Source organism: Mobula hypostoma, chromosome 20 (genome assembly GCF_963921235.1).
Source record: "Mobula hypostoma chromosome 20, sMobHyp1.1, whole genome shotgun sequence".
In the NCBI taxonomy this organism is placed as follows: Eukaryota; Metazoa; Chordata; class Chondrichthyes; order Myliobatiformes; family Myliobatidae; genus Mobula; species Mobula hypostoma.
Window position 1 is genome coordinate 52,650,042 of NC_086116.1, and position 12,461 is coordinate 52,662,502.

At 43.1% G+C, this 12,461-nt stretch overlaps 1 protein-coding gene across 1 annotated transcript in view; it reads right to left on the reverse strand.

Moving 5' to 3' along the window:
* Positions 1–960: 960 nt before the first annotated feature.
* The window catches only part of chkb (choline kinase beta), a 44,161-nt gene continuing 32,660 nt past the window's right edge, over positions 961–12,461 (reverse strand). The window contains exons 7-11 of the mRNA XM_063072927.1: positions 6,478–6,565; positions 5,921–6,029; positions 5,317–5,423; positions 4,301–4,382; positions 961–3,029 (exon numbers count right to left, since the gene is read on the reverse strand). Coding sequence (XP_062928997.1) covers positions 2,973–3,029; positions 4,301–4,382; positions 5,317–5,423; positions 5,921–6,029; positions 6,478–6,565 — 443 coding nt within the window. The 3' untranslated portion in view covers positions 961–2,972. The remainder of the gene's footprint in view (positions 3,030–4,300; positions 4,383–5,316; positions 5,424–5,920; positions 6,030–6,477; positions 6,566–12,461) is intronic.

Below are 12,461 nucleotides of genomic sequence, written 5' to 3' on the forward strand. Positions count from 1 at the left end.
AACTCAAGCATCTGCTCGGATGAGTGGCCTGTGTTCCACCATACATGAAGCACAGAAAATCTAAAACTGAAAAAACAAATGCACAAACATTCAATTTCCATATTTAAAATATAAGAGCTGTAGAATTACTATTTCCAGAATTTGGTTCAATCCTGCCAAATCCATGAAATTGACAATAGACAATAGACAATAGGTGCAGGAGTAGGCCATTCGGCCCTTTGAGCCAGCACCGCCATTCACTGTGATCATGGCTGATCATTCACAATCAGTATCCACTTCCTGCCTTCTCCCCATAACCTTTGATTCCACTATCTTTAAGAGCTCTATCCATCTCTTTTTTGACTTGGGACAAGTTTTGTTTGATGGCAAAGCCATGCTATCAAAATGGAATTCCAGCTCAAAGATAAAGGACTTCAAACAGGATTCCTGCAAAACCTCAATTTCAGGATGTATATTGTATACATTTCTCTGACATTAAATATACCTGTTGAACATTGAGAATATAGAATTTAGTGTCACATAGTACATGGCAATATTTTATTTACAAAGTGAATCAAGATCCAGATAAAATGAACAGACACAGACACATTATAAAAAGAGCATGAACAATTTGGAAAAAGAGTGGACACTTTTTTTGATTCTAAGTTAAATAAAATAATCTGCCATGACACCAAAACTCCGAGGGACACCAGCATTTTGAGTGTGTTGCTTTGAATATCCAGCATCTGTAACTGTAACGAAAACCAATTTTCCCCGGATCAATAAAGTATGACTATGACCACCATCTGCAGATTTCCCCCTCCCCCCAACAAATTGCACAAATAAGACTCCAGCAAATGGGAAAAAAAGTGAGACGTTTTCCAAGAGTGAATTGGTTTTGATTTCTGATGGTTCTCACTGCCTGCTGCAACTGTCAATTGATTTAGCTGTCAATAACAGGTACATCTCGAACAAAGTATGCCCTGTATCACCACTGATGCTTCTCTCTCTCTCTCTCACTCAATTTGGTAATGGGGAGGGTGGGGGAGGAAGGAAGGTGAAGTTAGATTTAAAATTCAGCTCACCTACCTCACCTCAGGATTGAGAAAAGATCCGAAAGGGGATGCAGGAAAGATTCGAAGGAACAGCTTGAGAATAAGGAGTACAAAAGACTGCAGATGCTGGAATCTGGAGCAACAATCTGTGGAAGGAACTGAATGGACTGAGCAGCTATTTTAGAAGGAAAGGAATTGCTGACATTTCAAGTTGAAATCCTGCAATAAGACTCGGATTCATCTTAGTTCACTCTCCCCTCCTGAGTAAAAAGAGATCTAATCGCAGCATTAGAGGCTTACAATTACTTACACGTCAATAAGCTGAGGAAAGTTGGTAAACAACTTTTACAAGGAGGAAACACCTCACACATTGAATAGGATCTGGAATGATTGCGGACGCATATTGAATGCCTTTCATATAGAATGTACGAACCTGATATCAAAAGTGAAATATTACAAGCATTACTCAACATTATGCCAGTCTTGGGAAAATTAATTTCCTGCATTTTATTGTTCATTTTAGTTAATGCACTAGGATTAATTTCTCCAAATAAACTACTTTCCAACGGTATAAATATACTAGCAGGGCTTAGCAAAGTACAGCTGGGTTGTATCCTACACACTACCCAGCCAGGAGCTACACTTAGCACTGGCCGTGGATGAGCCGGGCACTGACAGAATAAGCTGAGGAAAGATTAGAGTCGCTGTTACCTGCAGCAAACGAGAAATATGAACCCAGTTGGAAGCCTGACTGAGCAGCTGTGATCTCCACCAACTGGGTCACTGATGCTGAAATATACCCCAAGATGGAGTTAATGCAAGCTTTATTTAGTGACTGGTCTTGGTGTCTGAACCCTGTTCAGCAGAAACAGGATTTTTTTTTAAGAAAAATGGAAGCAAGTCATGCAAAGTGGAAAGTGAAATCAGAAATGCAAATCATTTAACTGAAACATTTATTTTCCACTCATCGAGATCACTGAGGAGTTTTATAGTGTACATTTTCCCTCAAGTTTCCTGTTCAATTTCTGCACCGGGAATCTGGACAGATAACCTCAGCTTAACACGTTTGTTCAACCTCAGCTTAACACGTTTGATCTGTAGTTAAGTTCATCTAGTTTGCATTGCTCAGAACCACATTGCTTTATTTTCTTCAAATAGTGTAAAAGTGTATTCAAAACAGTATTGATTACTTATGAGTAGGATGTGCTTTTCAATCAAGGACAAAGGTAGCAGTAACACAGGATCACCTCCCATGGATTCTCCTCCAAGTCAGGCTGATGTGGGGTCATTTCTTCATCATCACAAGGTAACACTCTACCCAACAATGTGAAAATATTTTTACGACAAGAATACATACATTTCAAGACAATTATTTTCAACTTCTTAAAGGCATTTAGTGTTGAGAACAAGTACTGGCCTTTGCAGGCACTTCATAAATTATTAAACAAAAAAAAACCACAAGAAATCCTTATTTGTCCCTCTTATGCAGTTATTGGACTACCCAACACAAATCATGACTTTAAACCAAATCTCAGCTTTTCAAGGATAAACTTTGAAGATATGTACATTACTGGGTTAGGAGACTGCTGGGGCACAGGAAGGACAAAGACATACAATATGGGAACACACTGAATAAACATTGCAACAGACTCCTACAGGAACACCTGCAGCCCAGGGCTTCACACAGCTGCTGCTGGAAGTTACTCCCCCCGCCCCCTCAAGAAGTCGATGCTCATCATTCCGAGCACAGAATTGCTATTTGACTTGTACACTAGCATGTGTCTGTGTGCTCTTCAGGTGCAGCCCACTGATTAGGTATGAAATTGTCCTGGACAAATTTGCAATGAAAGCAACTTTTTTATATATATGTAAAAGGAAAGTGTAGCAGAGGTGTGTTAAACTCTGAGCAAGACAACAGTGCTATCGCTCAAAAGCAAATTAAGCGAATATTCTTTTCTGTTCATAGTAGGCTTCCATTCTGCACAGGGCATAATCCTGAAACAAAGAAATAGCATGTCAATACCTCTGAGAGCATGACTGAGTTACCCACAATTTTAAAATGCGAATAAGAATGGGCAGGCACCAAAGCCAGCAAGAACGAAGGCTGGGGTTGAAAGGGAGAGGGAGAGCACAAGGTGGAAAGGGAGGGCAAACATTGAGAATGAGAGAGCACAAGGGCAGCAGTCAGCTAAACTGGTCTCTCATGTCTTGCTCCACCATTCAATAAAACCATGGCTTCATACTTTGGCCTCCACACCATTCTTTTAACTCCCTTCTCACATCTATTGACTCCCCTTCGCTGACTATATTTAACATGACAATGACAATGTATTGGTCTCTAACGCTCTCCAGGGTTAAGAATTCCAAAGTTTCATGACTCTTCACAAGCAGGAATTCCGCCTTCTGTCTGAAATGAATGAACACTAAACTAATTTTCAAACATGCCCCTCTCAACATCCATGCTGTCAATCTCCCACATAATCTTAAATCTTTCCATAAGATCACACCTCTCACTTTGCTGCAGATGAATGAGTACAGGCTCAACTTGTTCAACATTTCAGATATCATCTTCCAGAATGAATCTTATGAACCTTTTCTGTAGTCCTGCAGTACAAACAAATTCTTCAGACATGGAGCTCACAACTGAATACATACTCCACGTGTACTTTCACCTGCTCCCTGCAAAAGAGCAAAACGTCTCCATTTACACTCCATACCCATTACAATAAAGGCTAACATCCTTCCCAATTAGCTAATATAATCATCTTCTCCGCTGCCGGATCCCGTGTAACACAGCATTCAGTTGCCTCCGTCAGTGATATTTCACATGTTCATTTTTCCTCCCATTTTCCCCATATCAGACGTCATTTGCCACCTCCTTGTCCACTCGCCATATCCCTATGCAAGCCGTGTGCTCCCCACGACTTGCTAACACACCCACCTCTGTATCATCAGCAAATCTGCTCAAGTCCCTCACACCCAGTCTGAACCGCAATTATTAATAGTTGAGTCCCAGCACCAACTCTTGAGGCTTGATGGGTTAGATGGCCTAAATCTGCCCTTATGTCTTATGGTCTTGTGGTCTTATGGCTTTGCCCTGGTTACTGACTAGTATTTTAAAACTAATCCAGTTATCTCAACTTACTTTTCTGTTAACTACTTTCCATTCCATGCCAACACAAGAAGTGGGGAAAGGGGATGGGAGAAGAAAGTAATTGAGGTGGCTGTATAAACAGGAGTGGCAGAAATATGCCCACACGACTCACCATGTACCCAAACTCAATTGTGGAAAGTTTTGCTTGTATAATAGCCCAAAGTGCCCACAGGTAGTGAGAGGCTAGGGCATACCTTTTTTAAAAAAAAGAGGTATATTGCATTAGTTGAGCCTTCTAAAACCAACCTGTTATCAGTTCAAGATGACCACCTCCCACAATGCACACAGGTCTCAGTTACGTAGCAGAGCAGCTTAGATTAAGAGTAACAAACCCCCCAGGCACATTGCCCTCCAGTCTCCTTCACAGCAGTTTGGTTGGTGGGGAAGAAGTTATTTGTGGCGATATGAGAGGAGTGTGCTGAGGGGTTGGAAGATGCAATGTAAACACCAAAGGAAAATGGAGATCACTGAGGCAGGCGAGGAGTTTATTCTCTGAAAGGCTCAGGAAAAGGTCTCAGTGGGGCCACAGTGAAGGTACAACAGAATGAAGCTGGCAAGTATTAGGGTCCAGCCGAGCTCTGGCCTGCATGGTATGAATGTGGACAGAGACAGGAGAAGAGGTCAGGAGGTGAGAAAGATAAACAAAGCTTTGCGGCTGTTCAGAAGGCTGCCATCACATTTCTTCAAGAGCCCTTTTGCTCAAGTATGAAGTGCAGTGAGATCGGTTTCCTACTAAACGACATTATTTTATGGTTTGAACAACATGTCAGGAAAGGCCCTGTATTGTTCGATGCACATTTAAAACTGATGTTGTACCTCTTTAGTACACCCAAGTGACATGCAGTCGCATTTTTGATGATAACATGCTAGTGCACTCTGAGGCTTCAATAACTCCCTTGTGGGTAAAAAGTGAGGTATTCTTGTCCCAACAGGGAGAATCTTATATCTTTGGGTTCTGAGTAGATAGCGGATTAAACAGCATCTACTGAGTCTACCAATCTTCAGATTCTAGAAGTTAATTGTGCAGAATAAGAATCACTTAACTGCTCACCTCACAAACTTAATACCCTATTGCAAACAAACCTCTCGCCAACTTAATCCCTTATTTACTCCACACAAGTGCCCAACCTGTTGATTTCGATGATCATCTCCTCTTCAATTTTTGTTTGGTCCTCGTGCACCGAGTCTCCTTTATTGCCAGAGTATTCAGAAAGATAATGGCGGATAAAATGAAGCTGAGGAGAAATAGGAGAGTTCAATGTTATTTAAGGGGAATGTGTAATCACATTTGGTCTTCAAGCTGACCGTGAATACTTTTAAGACAGACAGCAGACCTCCTGATGGCAAAATGCTCCTAAACAACTTCTGCAGGTGTTTCTTCAGAGACATTTTATTACCAAAACATGGTCATGAGTCAGTGCCAGATATTCTGGTATCTGAGAGAAAGGTGCATTTCCACTATACGAAAACGCTGTAGGAACTCAGGCGGCATCTATGGAGAGGAGTCAACATTACGGGCCGAGACCTTCACCAGCACTGAAAAGGAAGGGGGAAAGAAGCCAAAGTAAAGTGGTGAGGGGAGGGGAAGAAGTACAAGCTGGAAGGTGATATGCTAAACCAGGTGGGGGTGGGTGCAACCTAAGAGAAGTTGGGAGATGATAGATGGAAAATGGAAAGGGCTGAAGGAGGAATTTGATTTCCACCATTCGTGCAAATTTCCTGATATCCTTACCTGCTGCTGTCGGTTGGGATATTTTTCTTTATTAGCTTTGAAGAATGGCCATTGATCATAAGTGTAATCATACATCCATTCACAGAAGTGATTCCCAATATCAAAGCCTCTGAAAACACAAAGTCAGTACACCAGGAACAATCAAGCAGCCTCTTCCCAATAGCAATCCAGATACCCATCACATCTCCTTCCCAATGCATTCCTCTCCCAAAGATAGCTATTGTAGTTAGTGATCAAATCCAGCTGAACTGTGTACTAAAACATAAATAGTCCCCCACCCCCAGAACAAGTAGACCTTTTCATTTGCAAACATGGCAGTATTACCTAGAACCAAGCCAAAGCCAGGATGTGCTGGTGGTCCCCAAGCTGTTACTTCATCTGGGGGTGGGATATGGTAATAATTGCTTATATCAAAAGTACAGCAGCTCAAGTTGGAGCTCCAGTCTTTGCCTTAACCTCTCCGACAAGAAGTTGCTATTGGAACATGCATTATAATTGACAAAAACAATACTGGTTTAGTAACTTGATAACAATAAAATGCCGAGAGTTATCATTACCTGTAGTTATAGCTGCTGTACTCAAAATCAATTAACATCAATTTCTCTGTGGATGAAGCGTCTTTGTCTGCCAAATAGAGAATGTTACCTTGAAAGAGAAACAAGTAAGAAAACTAATTCAATAGAACTGTCTCAGTACTAATTTAGAACAAGTTCAAAGCAAATTCATTATCAAAGTACAATGTCACTATATACAACAGTGAGATTCATTTTCATAGAACATAGAATAGTACAGCACAGTACAGGCCCTTCGGCCCACAATGTTGTGCCGACCCTCAAACCCTGCCTCCCATATAAGACCCCACCTTAAATTCCTCCATATACCTGTCTAATAGTCTCTTAAACTTCACTAGTGTATCTGCCTCCACCACTGACTCAGGCAGTGCATTCCACGCACCAACCACTCTCTGAGTGAAAAAACCTTCCTCTAATATCCCCCTTGAACTACCCTCCCCTTACCTTAAAGCCATGTCCTCTTGTATTGAGCAGTGGTGTCCTGGGGAAGAGGCGCTGGATATCCACTCTATGTATTCCTCTTATCATCTTGTACACCTCTATCATGTCTCCTCTCATCCTCCTTCTCTCCAAAGAGTTAAGCCCTAGCTCCCTTAATCTCTGATCATAATCCATACTTTCTAAACCAGGCAGCATCCTGGTAAATCTCCTCTGTACCCTTTCCAATGCTTCCACATCCACATATAGTGAGGTGACCAGAACTGGACACAGTACTCCAAGTGTGGCCTAACCAGAGTTTTATAGAGCTGCATCACTACTCTTAAACTCTGTCCCTCGACTTATGAAAGCTAACACCCCATAAGCTTTCTTAACTACCCTATCCACCTGTGAGGCAACTTTCAGGGATCTGTGGACATGTACCCTGAGATCCCTCTGCTCCTCCACACTACCAAGTATCCTGCCATTTACTTTGTACTCTGCCTTGGAGTTTGTCCTTCCAAAGTGTACCACCCCACACTTCTCCGGGTTGAACTCCATCTGCCACTTCTCAGCCCACTTCTGCAACCTATCAATGTCTCTCTGCAATCTTTGACAATTCTCTACACTACCTACAACACCACCAACCTTTGTGTCGTCTGAGAGACACTGTTGTGGGCATTCACAATAAATACAAGAAACATAATAGCATCAATGAAAGACTGCATCCAACAGGATGGACACACAATCAATGCGCAAATATCAACTATGCAAAATACTAAAAGAAAGAAAAAAATAATCATCATCTGTGAGGGCATAGTTAGAGCAGTGAGAATGACTCTGGGGCAGTGTTGTGTTTTTTGTGTAAGATGTGGGAATTCTGGGAGTCCTCCAATCTCCCAGATAACCACATCTGCACCGGGTGTACCGAGCTACAGCTCGATGACTTTCAGCTCACACAGGAGACTGAGGAAGTGATCAACAGGAGCTGCAGGGAGGAGGTCACCCCCATGTTGCAGGAGGTGACTGTCGGATGGAAGAGAGTTGGCCAGCCAGTACAGAGTATCCCTGCAGCCATTATTGAGGGGAATAAGTATACAATTTGGATACTGCTGGTGGGGAGGGGCACACGACCTATTGGGTGGAGCTACAGCGACTGGGTCTCTGGCACCAAGTGTGGCGCTGTGGCTCAGAAAAGAGGTGAACAGGATTTCAGTAGTGATAAGATATTCCACAGTTCGAGAAATAGAGACGAGATTCTATGGACGCAATAAAGATACCTGGATGGTATTTTGCCTCCCAAGTGCCAAGGTCAGGGATGCGTTGGATCAGGTCCACGGTATTCTAAAGTGGGAGAGTGAACAGCCAAAAGTCTTGGTGCACATTGGCACCAAAGACATAGGTAGGAAAGCAGAGGAGGCGCTGAAGAGAGAATTTAGGGAGCTAGGTAGAAAGCCAGAAAGCAGGACATCCTGGGTAGTAATCTCTGTATTGCTGCTTGTGCCAAATGCCAGTGGGGGCAAAAATAGGAGAATTGGCAGGGGGCAGGGGTTCAGATTTCTGGATCACTATGATCTCTTCTAGGGAACTTACAACCTGTACAAAAGGAGTGGGTTCCACCGGATTCTGAGGGGAATCAATATCCTTGCTGACAGGTTTGCTAGAGCTGCACAAGAGGGTGGGAGCCGTCATAATAGGGCAGCTGGTTTACAAACAGCGGAAGCGTGTAGTGAGACTGCAAGCAAGGACAGGCTGATGATAGGGCAAAATTAGTCAGCAGGATGAGTTGCAATGTAAAAGGAGGGACAAAAATGAAAAGGGTGATGAATACAGGATTGAAGATGTTACATTTGAATGTATACGGAATAAGGTGGGTGAACTTGTAGCACAATTAGAGATTGGCAGGTACTGTATAATGCCGTGGTGATCATTGAGTCGTGGCTGAGGGAAGATTATAGCTGGCAGCTTAACGTATACACATTGTATCAAAAGGACAGGGAGCTAGTCAGAAGGGGTGGGGTGGTTCTGTTGGTTAAAAAATGAAATCAAATTCTTAGAAAAAGGTGACAATCACAAGGTGTAGAATCGTTGTGAGTGGAGCTAAGAACCTGCAAGGATGTGAGTTATATACGGGACTCTAAACAACAGCAAAGGTGTGGACTACAAATTATAACAGGAAATAGAAAAGGCATTTCAAAAGGGCAATGTTACGATAATTATGGGGCATTTCAGTATGCAGGTAGATTGGGAAAATCAGGTTGGTGCTGGATCCCAAGAAGGGGAATTTGTACAGTACCTACAAAATGGCTTTTTAGAGTAACTTGTGTTTGAATCCAATAGGGGATCAGCTATTCTGCACTGGGTGTGGTGCACGGAATCTGGATTGATCAGAGAGTTTAAGGTAAAGGAAGCCTTAAGGGCCAGTGATCATAATATGATAGGATACACCCTGCAATTTGAGAGGGAGAAGCCAAGTCAGATGTATCAGTATTACAGTAGATAAAGGGAATTACAGAGGCATGAGAGAGGAGCTGGCTAAAACTGATTGGAAAGGAACACTAGCAAGATGACGCCAGACCAGCAACGGCTCGAATTTCTGGGAGCAATTCAGAAGGCCCGGTATATATACACATCCAAAGAGGAAATGGTATTTCTAAAGGCAGCGTGACACAACCATGGCTAACAAGAGAAGTCAAAGCCAAAGAAAGGGCATCTTGTAGGGCAACAATTAGTGGGAAGTTTGAGGTTTTATAAAACAACAGAAGGCATCTAAAAAAAGGTCAAAAGGAGGAAAAGATGGAACATGAAGGTAAGCTACCCAATAACATTAAAGAGGATACCAAAAGTTTCTTCAGATATATGAAGAGTAAAAGAGGCGAGGCAAGAGATCAGATTGCTGCAAAATGATGCTGGATAGGTAGCTATGGGGGACAAGGAAATGGCAGATGAATCAAATAAGTACTCTGCATCAGTCTTCACCATGGAAGACACTAGCAGCATGTTGGAAGATTAAGAGCTTCAGGGGGCAGGAGTGAGTGAAGTTGCCATTAATAGGGAGAAGGTGCCTAGGAAGCTGAAAGGTCTGAAGGTAGATAGGCCACCTAGACCTGAAGTTCTGAGACACAGAGAGAGTGAGAGGTGGCTGAAAAGATTGTGAAGGGATTAGTAATGATCTTTCAAGAATCAGTGGATGGGAATTTGTTGGAATCAATTGTTAAGAATGTAGCTTCAGGGTACTTGGAAGCACATGGCCAAAGTCAGCATGGTTTCCTCAAGGGAAAATCTTGCTTGACAAATCTGCTGGAATTCTTTGAAGAAATGATAAGCAGGATAGACAAAGAAGAACCAGTGGATGTTGTGTTCTGGATTTTCAGAAAACCTATGACAAGGCGCTGCATACGAGGCTGCTTAAAAAGTTAAGGGCATATGGTATTACAAAATGATACTAGGATGAATTGGGTATTGGGGGATTGCCAGGAGGTAAAGAGTGGGAATAGAAGGAGCCTTTTCTGGTTGGGTCACAGTGACTAGTGGTGTACCACGGGAGTCTGGGTTGGGACGATTTCTTTTTACATTATATGTCAATGATTCGGATAATGGAATTGATGGCTTTATGGCCAAACTTGTGGATGATATGCAGATAGGTAGAGGGGTAGGTAGCACTGAGGAAGCAGGGAGGCTGCAGAAGGACCTAGAAATTAGGAGAATGGGCAAAAAAGTGGCAGATGGAATACAGTGTCAGGAAATGTATGGTCATGCACTTTGGTAGAAGGAATAAAAGCAAGACTATTTTCTAAATGGAGAGAAAATTCAAAAAATCCGAGGTGCAAAAGGACCCGAGTTCTCATGCAGAATTCCCTAAAGGTTAATTTGCAAGTTGAGTCTGAAGTGAGGAAAGCAAATGCATTGTTAGCATTCATTTTGAGAGGACTAGAATATAAAAGCACGGATGTAGTGTTGAGACTTTATACAGCACTGAGTAAGGCCTCACTTGGACCCCTTATCTATGAAAGGATGCACTAACATTGGAGGGAGTTCAGAGAAGGTTCATGAGAATGATTCTGGCAATGAAAGGGTTACCATGACTGATTGATGCCTCTGGGCCCGAACTCACTGGAATTCAGAAGATTGAAGGGGTGGGAAATCTCATTGAAACCTACTGAATGTTGAAAGGCATCAATAGAGTGGATATGGAGAGGATGTTTCTTATAACAACATACATCAAAGTTGCTGGTGAACGCAGCAGGCCAAGCAGCATCTCTAGGAAGAGGTACAGTCGACGTTTCAGGCCGAGACCCTTCGTCAGGACTAACTGAAGGAAGAGTGAGTAAGGGATTTGAAAGCTGGAGGGGGAGGGGGAGATGCAAAATGATAGGAGAAGACAGGAGGGGGAGGGATAGAGCCGAGAGCTGGACAGGTGATAGGCAAAAGGGGATACGAGAGGATCATGGGACAGGAGGTCCGGGAAGAAAGACTGGGGGGGGGGGTGACCCAGAGGATGGGCAAGAGGTATATTCAGAGGGACAGAGGGAGAAAAAGGAGAGTGAGAGAAAGAATGTGTGCATAAAAATGAGTAACAGCTGGGGTACGAGGGGGAGGTGGGGCCTCGGCCTGAAACGTCGACTGTACCTCTTCCTAGAGATGCTGCTTGGCCTGCTGCGTTCACCAGCAACTTTGATGTATGTTGCTTGAATTTCCAGCATCTGCAGAATTCCTGTTGTTTGAGGATATTTCTTATGGTGGGATCGTCTAAGACCAGAGGACACAGCCTCAGAATAGAGGGGCGACTCAGAACGGTGATGAGGAGGAATATCTTTAGCCAGAGACTGGTGTATCTGTGGAATTCGTTGCCACAGGTGGCAATGGAGGCCCTGTCATTGGGTATATTTAAGCCAGAGGTTGATTGGCTCTTGATTAGTCAGGGCGTGAAGGGATACGGGGAGAAGGTACAAGATTGGGGCTAAGAGGGAAATTGATCACCAATGATGAAATGTCAGAGCAGACGTGATGGGCCAAATGACCTAATTCTGCTCCTATCTCTTATGGTCTAAATAAACAAGCAATAAATATCGAGAACATAAATGAAGCGTCTTTGAAAGAGAGTCCATAGGTTGTGGGAACAGTTCAGTGATGTGGTGAGTGAAGTGGAGTAAAGTTATCCCTTCTGGTTCAAGAGCCTGACGGGTGAGGGGTAATAGCTGTTCCTGAACCTGGTGGTGTGAGTCTGGAGGCTCTTGTACCTTCTTCCTGATGGCAACAGTGAGAAGGGAGCATAGCCTGGATGGCAGGGGACAGCTCTCCGAGTACATGGATTCAGTGCTGGGGAGGGCTTTACCCTTGATGGACTAGGCTGTACCCACTACCATTTGCAGGAATTTCCATTCAAGGGCATCAGTGTTTCCATACCAGTGAAGCAAACACCACCGCATATCTATAGAAGTTCTTATCAAGGTTTTAAATGACGTGCCAAATCTTCACAAACTTCTAAGACAGTAGATACACTGTCATGTTTTCTTCATAATGGCACTTCCATGCTGGACCCAGGACAGATT